Here is a 13,936-nt window from a genome sequence, read left to right on the forward strand (position 1 = left end):
TCACAAACTGGTAATTTAAAAAAAAAATTATTTGTAACACCTCTCTATCAGCAGAATGCCAGCTGAATTGTTTCGTAGAAGTGGTTCCCAATCTTTCCAGTAACACGCCACACACCAATGAGACAAACAATTCCACGGCACACCCAGATTTGTTCAGCTGAATCGATTGCCCATGTCACATTTACTTACTCGAGCAGTTTGCAGCATACAATTGAATTGAATTCAATGGATCAGAGCAAAGCACAAATTTGAGTAAATAACAACTTGCCAGGTTAGTGGGAAACCTGGGGCTGCCAGTGCGCACTGAGCCTTTTGATCTAGGGAGGAATTGATGAGGACCATCTTGATCCACTGATAAGCACTCCCTCCTGTTGGTTTTTACGCATGCCAGCTCGCACAGGAATGTTGTCAGAAATGGCAGGAGTACAGCAATAGCATGGCCAGAGATTGTTGGAAATTCATTCAGCCAAAACATATTTAAAGACACCTCTCCAAACTTCAGCTTCATTGTGTGATCCATCCGTAGCTCTGCAGCCTCCCATCCATTGACTCTGTCTACACTTTCCGCTGCCTCGGAAAAGCAGCCAGCATAATCAAGGACCCGACGCACTCCGGACATTCTTTCTTCCACCTTCTTCCGTCGGGAAAAAGATACAAAAATCTGAGGTAATGTACCAACCCATTCAAGAACAGCTTCTTCCCTGCTGCCATCAGACTTTTGAGTGGACCTACCTCGCATTAATTGATCTTTCTCTACACCCTAGCTATGACTGTAACACTACATTTTGCACTCTCATTTCCTTCTCTATGAATGGTATGCTATGTCTGTATAGCGTGCAAGAAACAATACTTTTAACTGTATACTAATACTTGTGACAATAATAAATCAAATATTCCTCTTTTTCTTTTAATGCCAGCTTTTGTGATGAAGCAGAAGTGAATTAAAATGGATCACATATCCAGTCTGAGTCTTCCACATCTGTAGAGTGGAAGTAGCACTCAAACTTCTCTTGCAGCATATTGGAGATGTTGGAATACGAGACTATGTGCCTTGATAGCTGCATCTGCCACTGACAATGTTGGTGTTCTCAAGTGAACAATACATAGACAAACTAGAATAAACAAATTTTAGTTGGTACTTGATCTTACACATGGCACAAGAATATTCTTTTTTGGGAATATGATTGTTTCAAAACCAGATCTGGCCTTGAATTGGTCAGAAGTTGATATGCAACACAAGCACAAAGACTGTGATAAACAACTTCCATTCTAATATCTTAATAGATAATCTTAGTTGAGAGTACAGAGGAGGTTTACCAGGATGTTGCCTGGTATGGAGGGGCTTAGTTATGAGGAGAGATTGGGTAAACTGGGTTGTTCTCCCTGGAAAGACGGAGGATGAGGGGAGACTTAATAGGGGTGTATAAAATTATGAAAAGGCATAGATAGGGTGAACAGTGGGAAGCTTTTCCCCAGGTCGGTGGTGACGTTTACAAGGGGTCATAGGTTCAAGGTGAAGGGGGGGAGGTTTAACAGATATCAGAAGGACATATTTTACACAGAGGGTGGTGGGGGCCTGGTATGCGCTGCCAGGCAAGGTGGTGGAGGCGGACACACTGAGAACGTTTAAGACTTAGCTAGATAGCCACATGAACGGAGCGGGAATGGAGGAATATAAAAGAATGGTCTAGTTTGGACCAGGGAGCGGCACGGGCTTGGAGGGCCGAAGGGTCTGTTCCTGTGCTGTATTGTTATTTATATAGTTTGAATTCAAACAGCAAAGATTTGATATTTATTCCAAAGATTTTGGACTAGACCAGTGAGGGACAACCTAGGCTAGTGAGGGGGCCACATGAATGGCCTCCAGATTAAAAATCAGACCTGTTCACTAAATGTGCCCATGAATAAGATTAAATACATGCCAAATATTTCATGAGTTATAGAAAATGCTCAATCATTTATTAGTAGAACTCAACTTCAAATGGTAAAAACAAAAGAAATGTTTACGGTTTAGACACATGGCTCTCACAGCCAATGTTGTGCGCAATCAGCATACAGCTCACTTCACTTGCCCTTGCTTTATGCACGTATCACTTCAGTCATACCAATAGGAAACAAATGACAGATGAAAATCAGCAGAAAGTGGCAAATTTGTGCATAGACAACAGTCAACAAAATGTCTCGTGGGCTGCATGTTGCCCACCACTGGACTGGACCATCACAATCTTTTAACTAAAATGTTGCTCAAAATATAAATTTCAACAGAAGATCTTACCTCCTTGGCCTTACTTACGGTGTCTTCGTGCCACTCAGCTCTTACACAAGATTTATCGGTAAACAATTCAGTTATACTTGCATCTTGTATCATCCCTATGAAGAAATAAACCAAGCAACACAAATTCAGATAAACTACATGATATGGGGAAAGCTAAATACACCTCTTGGCCTAACATTAGATGAGAATGCCATCTCTCCCCACTGGAGCGGATTTGCCCATGTCCTTCGATTTATCCCTCAAAGCCCAGATTATAGAAGCGCCTTTAAATACGCAATTGAAACTAAGTGGGCTGTTTTTAATATGTACACAGGATCATTTTTCGAACTGAAACACTATACAAACTTGAACTATCTGCAAGTATACATTCTCTATGCGCAAAAATGAATTGGTAAATGCCTGGCAGCACCTTGCTGCAGAAATGCAGTAAAATATGGTTCACAATTCAAAGGCAGCTTTACTTTTAAAAACAATATAAAACGCTGGTATCAAACCAGCTAGCTGTACTAGTGTCGTGTCTGCGCAGATAAATCCAGTTTTATGCCAAATTCCTTCATATGGAATTGAAGCAAACATAATGGACAAATGTATATCACTTGTGAAAGTATTGAGACAAAGACAAGTGAACTCTACAGCAGCCTGAAGTACAAATAAATGTCTGCTGTTTCCCTCAAATTTCTTGGGCTACAAGAAATCAGCAGTGAAATTACAGTATGCCCCATAAAGTGAATTTGACCACGTATTGATTGTGATATTGCACACCAGTCCTTTCATTTAGTTTGATGTAAATATCATGGCAGTTAACTGGATTTGATTTCATAATCAAACTCCTATAATGAAAACATAGAAACAGACAATAGGAGCAGGTTCAGGCTACTTGGCCCTTCGAGCCTCCTCCGCCATTCATTATGATATTGACTGATTATCCAACTCAAGAGCCTGATCCCACCTTACCCCCCATATCCTTTGATCCCCTTCGCCCCAAGTGCTACATCTAATTGCTTCTTGAAAAACAAACAATGATTTGGCCTCAACTACTTTCCGTGGTAGTGAATTCCACAGGTTGATCGCTCTATACAGTGAAAATTTAACAGCTTCGTAATCACATCTGTCATTATGCCATTTACTGCAGCACTGCTTCACCATTGCAGATTTCAATCGAGATCATTATGTGCAGAATATACATACAGAATAAAAAGTTTATTAGAGTCACAAGTAGGCTTACATTAACACTGCAATGAAGTTACAGTGAAAATCCTCCAGTCACCACACCCTAGTGCCTGTTCAAGTACACCGAGGAAGAATTAGCATGGCCAATGCACCTAACCAGCAAGTCTTTGGACTGTGGGAGGAAACCCCCGCAGACACAGAAGAAAACATGCAGACAGTTACCCAAGCTGGTAATTGAACCTAGATCCCTAGCACTGTGAGGCAGCACTGTGCTACCATGCCACCCCAGAGTATACTACTCACATCTGTCCTGGTAGAAGCAAACATTTTTGTAGAATCAAGCCAGTAATTTAACCCAAATTGGTATCAAGTCAAAGCCCAAAGGTACAGCCACTTGTAGTTTCCTGACGACACTTGCATATTATATACACAAAGTATACAAAAAACAACGAAGTTCCATTGCTTAGAAATAATGCATTAAAATATTGCATGAAAAACAAGAGAGCATGTGATTAACTCAATTTACATGTAATTCTGGAGTCCAGGAGGCCAGCTAAAAGCAATAATTTATTTTGAAAAATGGTACACCTGTTTTACATGTAAATATAGTCCTTCAAATTTCATTTGTCAGGCTGCAACCCATGAGGTTTACAATCTTATTGCAATATGCACATATTACAACTATAACTCAGTTTACATACACGTGTTACAAAAGTTGACGTAATATCCTATTTTGAAGAGCTTTGCTTAAGCAACTCAATCCATAGGATATATCCTAAAATCTGAACATAGAGAATCTTTGAACACAACTAAAATGTGTGAATTTTGACATTTTGAAAAGTATACTAATCTTCATATTTGACATTCTAGAGAGACACTTACCAAAATTTCAAAAGTGCTTGAGCTATTCCAGGGGATGTCCAAAAAAACTCAAGGAGATGCATTCAGCTTGCCTTACAAGATGATGGATAAGAAATGCAGACTGACAACACAGCCCACATAATCTTCAAGCCATCACGAGGAAGCTATTGTGACATCATAAAATAGCTTGACTACCATTTGTGGCTAAAGTCCTCAAAACAAGTATGAGATACCAGCTGCATCTCAGCAGGTTAAGTTTTCAAAACCAGAACAGCCCATCACTTTAATGGAGCAAAAATTAGGGGTAGGAATCAAGAGGTCCAAACTATCATTTTTTTGTCTGAAAAAAAAAAAGGAACCCCTAGAACATTACTTTAGTTGGGTAAACGGAGGGAGAATTTAGCATAGCCAGTACACCTAATCAGCACTTCTTTCAAACTGTGGGAGGAAACCAGAGCACCCGGAGGAAACCCATGCAGACAGACACCCAAGCCAGGAATCGAACCCAGGTCTTTGGCGTTGAGGCAGCAGTGCTATCCACTATGCCACTCCATTTACTTTAAATGCAATGAATAGTTTTGCTTTATGATCCAATTTTTCCTCAAAAGCATTGCACTGTTTATAGTTTCAGAAACAATATTAAAAGAAACAGAGCTCAGGACAACTCACTTGATTGTAACTCAAGCAGATTTTAATATTTGGGACTGTATATTATTCCACAAGAGTCAGGAACCACACATGTACGTACATCCAGAATGCCACATCATTCACTACTGCGCCACAATCAATCATTCTGCAGCACACTATGCAATCTGTTGAAATACACAAGGGGAGCTTCGATATTTGTGTCTGATAAAGCGATTATTTCAGACTTCTGCGAACCACATGCCACAATATTGTAGCGTAAAATCCAAGTGTTATAAACAAAATAGAATGCAGAATAGATTGCAAAAGAATCAAATATATTAACGCCTGGGAAAGGGGGAAAAAAAATGGATCGTGCGACACTGAAATGGATGCTGCTGCAATAAGGAATGCACAGTTGCAATCCGTGATACATGTCATGGAGGTATTTGTGAAGTTTAGATGAAATTCAAATTGACATTCAGTAGTTTTCTAAAAAGGTACCTCGAAGAATCAGTTACATTCTTTTGTGGACAGGAAAAATAGATATAGATTTTTGGGCGGCACGGTAGCACAGTGGTTAGCACTGCTGCTTCAGAGCTCCAGGGTCCCGGGTTCGATTCCCGGCTCGGGTCACTGTCTGTGTGGAGTTTGCACATTCTCCTCGTGTCTGCGTGGGTTTCCTCCGGGTGAACAAAAGAACAAAGAACAGTACAGCACAGGAAACAGGCCCTTCGGCCCTCCAAGCCTGTGCCGCTCCTTGGTCCAACTAGACCAATAGTTTTGGTCCGGTGCTCCGGTTTCCTCCCACAGTCCAAAGATGTGCGGGTTAGGTTGATTGGCCAGGTTAAAAATTGCTCCTTAGAGTCCTGGGATGTGTGGATTAGCGGGTAAATATGTGGGGGTAGGGCCTGGGTGGGATTGTGGTCGGTGCAGACTCGATGGGCCGAATGGCCTTCTTCTGCACTGTAGGGTTTCTATGATCTTTTTAACAGCTGGAAGATCAGTAAAGGCGACAGTAAAAACCCAGATAAATGAGAAATTCAGAACATCGGCAACCCTAAATCAAGCCATCAGATCCACCAATATGATTTTCAATGCTTGAGGCAGGAACCAGGTGAGTCTGTTGATAATTTCTTAATGAGATTGAGAAATGTAACCAGCAAACATAACTTCAAACAAACAGGTGAAAAGCTGGTCGATCAGTTCATTTCGAGCAACATACACTGAGGTACAAAATGGTCTGATTGGACAGACAAGCTGGACAGCACGGGGGGTAGCACAGTGGTTAGCACTGCTGCCTCACAGCACCAGGGACCCAGGTTCGATTCCCGGCTTGGGTCACTGTCTATATGGAACTTGCACATTCTGTGTGTTTCCTCCCACAGTCTGAAAGACACGCTGGTTAGATGCATTGACCCAAACAGGCATTGAAGTGTGGCAACTAGGGGAATTTTGCAGTAACTTCATTGCAGTGTTAAATGTAAGCCTTACTTGACTAAATAAACAAACTTTACTTTTTAAACTTCATCTCAGGCTACAGATACTGCCAGAGCACATGAAGCCATGACTTGACAGATGAAGATGCTGGTTATCCAAACAACTAACCTTCAGTTAAGTCAAGGCAAAGGCAGCAAGGTAGATGCAGTAAAACAGCAATAAAATATATATCAGGAGAAAGAAAACTGTGGATGGCAAGCTCATAGGCAGAAAAAAATGCTCTCCATACAGATAAAACTGCAGCGTTGTGGAAAGTCACTGGAAAAAGATGTGCAGAACAAAGAAAGATGATGATTAATCAAATTACTGAGTCAGAGCAACAGGGCAAATGAGAAGAAAAAGAAAGCAAAATATCCATACCCTGGAAGATGGGGCATTTAAGAACACAAACACAAGAACTATACAACTGCATGAAATGTCTGGTTGTGACAGTTCTCAGGGAAAAGAAATTCACAACCATTCAGATCAGAAAGTGGGGGGGGGGGGGGGATAAAGTCCACAACTACAAATCTGAAACTTGATACCAGAGCACAGCATAACATTATCCCACTCAGACTATACTAGAATCATAGAAACCCTACAGTGCAGAAGGAGGCCATTCGGCCCATCGAGTCTGCACCGACCACAATCCCACCCAGGCCCTACCCCCACATATTTTACCCGCTAATCCCTCTAACCTACACATCCCAGGACTCTAAGGGGCAATTTTTTTTTTTTAACCTGGCCAATCAACCTAACCCGCACATCTTTGGACTGTGGGAGGAAACCGGAGCACCCGGAGGAAACCCACGCAGACACGAGGAGAATGTGCAAACTCCACACAGACAGTGACCCGAGCCGGGAATCGAACCCGGGACCCTGGAGCTGTGAAGCAGCAGTGCTAACCACTGTGCTACCGTGCCGCTAGAAGATCTTTACTGAAAATTTTACAGAAAAAAATTATCCAAAGATAGATGCTCTGAAATGTAGCAACTTCATGCTGACAGCATATGGTAGGACGGAGATTCAACAGCCAGAAATCACCCAAGTCAGAGGGACGAACAAAAAGGAAAAACATTAACTGCACATTTTACATCAGTGAAACGGATGCTACCCTGGAGTTCAGTTGTAGCCAATCTCAGCAAACCATAAGACATAGGAGGAGGCATCACTAAGGATTGAGGTAATACATCGATTGAAAAAACACTGGTCAGAGGCAAGAAAGATCTGGTCCAAATATATTTAAACCGAGTTAGATACTTTGAATGAGTATCAATATCACCAAAAAGTACTAACATCAGCAACATCCAAAGATGTGCAGGTTCGGTGGATTGACCATATTAACTTGCTCCTTAATGTCCCATTGTTAGGGGGATTAGTGGGGTTACAGCGATAGGACGGGGATGGACCTGGGAAAGATGCTCTGCCAGAGAGTCGGGGCAGACTTGATGGGTCGAATGGCCTCCTTCTGCACTGTAGGGATCCTATGTACAATATTGTCAGTACAGCATGTCAACTCACAGCAATGGATACCAAATCCATGAGGTGGACTGTGAATAATGAAAAATTAAGACTAAAATTTGAGTAATATATAAAAAAATGTTAATAATCAGAGCCGTTATACTGATCAACATTCAAGATACATGGGAGCAATGGACAAATAATGAGAGAAGTCAGTTTGATACATAGGAAACACCAGAATTGGTGTAGAGCCATTCCTCCAATCATAGATTCTGTCCCCCATGCTCATTGCTCCGAGTACAGGTTTGCCAGATCTTCCTCCAGAAACAGATGAACAGCAATGGCAGGAACCTATTAGAAGTAAAGGACCAGTTATCCTGGCCTGTCCCATTCGACCCATCGAGTCTGCACCGACTCTCCGACAGAGCATCTTTCCCAGGTCCATCCCCGTCCTATCCCTGTAACCCCACTAATCCCCCTAACCATGGGACATTAAGGGGCAAGTTAATATGGTCAATCCACCTAACCAGCACGTACTGGAAACTTTCGACTATAAAGTCAACATCCTCTGGAACGTTGAGGAACAAAAGAAACAAAATGGTGGGAACCCTTGCTCCTGCATTCCATGAGGAAGCATTCATAGGTCCTTTGCTTCTGACACAAACATTGTCTCGATCTACCACCAGGATCAGTCCCCAATCCTCTATCGCTGGAGACTACAATTTAAAGTACAAACAATCGTTACTCAGCCATCAGTTCTCACAAAGTGCTTCAAGAACTGCCATAATGTATGATACTATATGATAAAACGGTTGTGTGGAAGGTGATTAATTCTACAACAGGCTGATAATCTGCCATTAAAGGTTAATTTGCAAATGCATGTTCATACATCACTCTTCTGAATATGACATAGCCAAAGATAAACGTTAATACAGGATGTTGGATGACTGAAGACCTCCAAACTGGTTGCACTTTTGAAATGCCCATCCCTAATTGCCCTCGAGAAACTGGTGGTGAGCTGCCTTCTTGAACCACTGCAGTCCAGGAAGGTGTAGGTACAATCACAGTGGCGTCAGGGAGGGAATTCCAGGATTTCAACCCAATGACGATGAAGGAAGGCGATATATTTCCAAGTCAGGATGGTGAGTGACTTGGAGGGGAGTTTCCAAGTGGAAGCATTCCCATGGTTCTGCTGCACTTGTCCTAGATGGTAGGGGTTGCAGATTGAGGTGGTGTTCTTGGAATTGTCTTGGTGAGTTCTTGTAGTGCATCTTGTAGATTGTACAAACTGCTGCCACTGTGCATTGATGGAGAGTAAATGTTTGTGGATGGGACAAGTTGAATTTGTTCCGTTTCTTATGGTCAGGACATTTCTGGGCAATTTTCTATATTGGCAGGTAGATGCCAGTGCTGTAGCTGCACTGAAACACCTGGCCCAGGTGCATGTCAAGTTTTAGAACATAGAACATAGAAAGCCACAGCACAAACAGGCCCTTCGGCCCACAAGTTGCGCCGATCACATCCCCACCTCTAGGCCTATCTATAGCCCTCAATCCCATTAAATCCCATGTACTCATCCAGAAGTCTCTTAAAAGACCCCAACGAGTTTGCCTCCACCACCACCGACGTCAGCCGATTCCACTCACCCACCACCCTCTGAGTGAAAAACTTACCCCTGACATCCCCCCTGTACCTACCCCCCAGCACCTTAAACCTGTGTCCTCTCGTAGCAACCATTTCAGCCCTTGGAAATAGCCTCTGAGAGTCTACCCTATCCAGACCTCTCAACATCTTGTAAACCTCTATCAGGTCACCTCTCATCCTTCGTCTCTCCAGGGAGAAGAGACCAAGCTCCCTCAACCTATCCTCATAAGGCATGCCCCCCAATCCAGGCAACATCCTTGTAAATCTCCTCTGCACCCTTTCAATGGCTTCAACATCTTTCCTGTAATGAGGTGACCAGAACTGCGCGCAGTACTCCAAGTGGGGTCTAACCAGGGTCCTATAAAGCTGCAGCATTATCTCCCGACTCCTAAACTCAATCCCTCGATTAATGAAGGCCAGTACGCCGTACGCCTTCTTGACCGCATCCTCCACCTGCGAGGCCGATTCAAGAGTCCTATGGACCCGGACCCCAAGGTCCTTCTGATCCTCTACACTGCTAAGAATGGTACCCTTCATATTATACTGCTGCTTCATCCCATTGGATCTGCCAAAATGGATCACCACACACTTTTCCGGGTTGAAGTCCATCTGCCACTTCTCCGCCCAGTCTTGCATTCTATCTATGTCTCGCTGCAACTTCTGACATCCCTCCAAACTATCCACAACACCACCTACCTTGGTGTCGTCAGCAAACTTACCAACCCATCCCTCCACTTCCTCATCCAGGTCATTTATGAAAATGACAAACAGCAAGGGTCCCAGAACAGATCCCTGGGGCACTCCACTGGTCACTGACCTCCATGCAGAGAAAGACCCCTCCACAGCCACTCTCTGCCTTCTGCAGGCAAGCCAGTTCTGGATCCACAAGGCAACAGCCCCTTGGATCCCATGCCCTCTCACTTTCTCAAGAAGTCTTGCATGGGGGACCTTATCGAACGCCTTGCTGAAGTCCATATAGACCACATCCACCGCTCTTCCTTCGTCAATGTGTTTGGTCACATTTTCAAAGAACTCAACCAGGCTCGTAAGGCACGACCTGCCCTTGACAAAGCCGTGCTGACTACTTTTGATCATACTAAACTTCTCTAGATGATCATAAATCCTGTCTCTCAGGATCCTCTCCATCAACTTACCAACCACTGAGGTTAGACTCACCGGTCGGTAATTTCCCGGGCTGTCCCTGTTCCCTTTCTTGAATATAGGGACCACATCTGCAATCCTCCAGAACCTCTCCCGTCTCCATCGACGATGCAAAGATCATCGCCAAAGGCTCCGCAATCTCCTCCCTCGCCTCCCACAGTAACCTGGGGTACATCCCATCCGGTCCCGGCGACTTACCAACCTTGATGCCATTCAATAGTTCCAACACATCCTCTTTCTTTATGTCCACATGCTCGATCCTTTCTGTCCACCGCAAACCAGCAGTACAACCACCCAGATCCCTTTCCACCGTGAATACCGAGGTAAAGTATTCATTAAGCAGCTCCGCCATTTCTAACGGTTCCGCACAAACTTTTCCCCCTTCACCTTTCAAGGGTCCTATGCCTTCACATCTCATCCTTTTACTCTTGACATATTTGTAGAAAGCCTTGGGATTCTCCTTAATCTTACCCGCCAAGGCCTTCTCATGACCCCTTCTCGCTCTCCTAATTTCCTTCTTAAGCTCCTTCCTACATCCCGTATACTCCTCTAAATCCTTAACACCTCCTAGCTCTCTGAACCTTCTGTACGCCTCTCTTTTCTTATTCACCAGGTTCATCACAACCTTCGTGCACCACGGTTCCCGTACCCTACCAACACCCCCGTCTCATCGGAACGTTGTCATGCAGAGCTCCAGACAAACATTCCTTGAAAATCCTCCACTTTCCTTCGGTACTTTTCCCCAAGAATGCCTCCTTCCAATTTACCCGTCTAATTTCCTCCCTGATGACACTGTATTTCCCTTTACTCCAGAGAAACACTTTCCTAGCCTGCCTGATCCTATCTCTTTCCAATGCTATCGTGAAGGAGATAGAATTATGATCGCTATCCCCAAGATGCTCACCCACCGAGAGATCCTCCACCTGTCCAGGTTCATTAGCCAGCACCAGATCAAGTACAGCCTCTCCTCTAGTAGGCTTATCCACATACTGTGTCAGGAAACTCTCCTGGACACACCTAACAAACTCCTCTCCATCCAAACCCCTAGCCCTAGGGATATTCCAATCTATGTTTGGGAAATTAAAATCTCCCATCACGACAACTCTGTTATTCCTACATCTCTCCAGGATCTGTTTCCCCATCTGCTCCTCAACATCTCTGTTACTATTGGGCGGCCTATAGAAAACACCCAGCAACGTTACCGACCCCTTCCTGTTCCTAACCTCCACCCACAGAGACTCCGTAGTCAATCCCTCCACGGCGTCCACCTTCTCTACAGCCGTGACACTATCCCTGATCAACAGTGCCATTCCCCCCCCCTCTCTTGCCTCCCTCCCTGTCCTTCCTGAAACATCTAAAACCCGGCACCTGAAGCACCCAGTCCTGTCCCTGAGACATCCAAGTCTCCGTAATGGCCACCACATCACAATTCGAAGCAGCAATCCACGCTCTAAGCTCATCCACTTTATTCACTACACTCCTGGCATTAAAATAGACACATCTCAGACCTTCAGCCTGAGCACTTCCCTTCTCCATCACTCGTCTAACCTCCCTCTTACCCTGTTTACATTCCTTATCAATTTGCGAGCTAACCTCCTCGCTCTCAGTCCCCTCATTTCGATTCCCTCCCCCCAACCTTTCTAGTTTAAAGTCTCTCCAGTAGCCTTAGCCAACCTTCCTGCCAGGATATTGGTCCCCCTGGGATTCAAGTGCCACCCGTCTTTTTTAAACAGGTCACACCTGCCCCTAAAGAGGTCCCAATGATCCAAGTACCCAAATCCTTGTCCCTTGCTCCAGTCCCTCAGCCACGCATTCATTCTCCACCGATTCCTGTTCTCACTCTCCCGCGGCACAGGCAGCAATCCCGAGATTTTGAAGCACAAATTTTCAGTACCATTGGCAAATATTGTCAGGACCCATTGCCTTTGCAGTATCCAGTGTCTTCAGCCATTTCTTGACATCATGTGAAGAATTGGCTGAAGAACAGCATCTGCAATGCTGGGGACTTCTGGAGGAGCAAGAGAAGGATAATTGACTCAGCATTTTTGTCTAAAATTTTTTGCAAAAGCTTAGTTGCACTGGGCCCCCTCATTGTTGAGGATCAGGTTCTTTGTAGAGCTTTCTTTCCAGCGAGTTGTTAAATTGTCCACCAGAATTCATAACTAGATGCAGCAGGATTGCAGAGCTTAAGATCTGATCCAATGATTGTGAAATTGCTTTGCTGCTTATCACTTGCTGCTTGGCACACAAACAGTCCATTGTTACAGCTTCACCAGGCATTTTTAGGTATGCCTGACGCTGCACTTGGCATGCCCTCTTCATTTGAAATCATGAGTCGCAAGTCATGAACATTAAAAAAAAATAAACTGGACCAGATGCAATTATTACAACACAAGAGTAGGCCATTTAGCACATTGTGTCTATGTCATCGCTTATGAAGTTATTCAATTAGTTCTAGTCCACCACTCTTTGCATTTGTGCTGTTACCTAAATGAGGAAACCTAAAAACATTGTAACATTACCGTCTGGATTTATGTTGAATGTGATTGCATCACTGAATAAAGGAGTTAATGAAAATGAACACGGAATTCCCAAAAATCAACCCTCAATAAAATCTTACATTGTTATGTACATGCACACGTAACAATTTTTAAAATTCATTCACAGGACGTGGACATCGCTAGCAAGGTTAGCATTCATCACCAGTCCCCAATTGCTCTTGAACTGAATGGCTTGATCGGCCATTTAAACTACATATAGCTCCAGATGCACCATACTTGGATCTGGAGCTACATGTAGGCAAGGCCAGGTAAAGATAGCAGATTCTTTTCCCTGAAGCACATTAGTGAGCCAGATGGGTCTTTACAACAGTCAGTGACAGCTGTAGTGGTCACCACTACTAACTTTTAATTCTGGAGTTTTAAAAACTTAATTGAATTTAAATTCCACAGGATTTGAGCATGCCCAGAGCATTAGCTTGTGCTCCTGGATTATAACACCACTATACAAACATCCCTCCCTCCCTTCGACAAAATTAAAGCTACTCTTTCTGGCACTGACAAGAATTTAGTTCCAACTCCATCAACTGCGCTAGCTATTCTCCTCTGGCAAAAAGTAATTTACTTGGACTTTCATAAGGTCCTCCATAATAGACTAATGAATAAAGTCAAAGAATATACAAGTCAGGGAACATGGCAAAATGGATTGCTAGCTAACTCCAAGACAGAAAGCAGAGTGGACGTAAAATATATTTATTCAGAA

The 13,936-nt window shown here is 43.6% G+C and overlaps 1 protein-coding gene across 1 annotated transcript in view; it reads right to left on the reverse strand.

Moving 5' to 3' along the window:
- The window catches only part of kif2c (kinesin family member 2C), a 77,463-nt gene that overhangs the window by 50,669 nt on the left and 12,858 nt on the right, over positions 1-13,936 (reverse strand). The window contains exon 2 of the mRNA XM_078219418.1: positions 2,276-2,370. Within this exon, the coding sequence (XP_078075544.1) occupies positions 2,276-2,370 (95 nt within the window). The remainder of the gene's footprint in view (positions 1-2,275; positions 2,371-13,936) is intronic.

This window comes from Mustelus asterias, chromosome 8, assembly GCF_964213995.1.
Source record: "Mustelus asterias chromosome 8, sMusAst1.hap1.1, whole genome shotgun sequence".
NCBI classification, from domain to species: domain Eukaryota; kingdom Metazoa; phylum Chordata; class Chondrichthyes; order Carcharhiniformes; family Triakidae; genus Mustelus; species Mustelus asterias.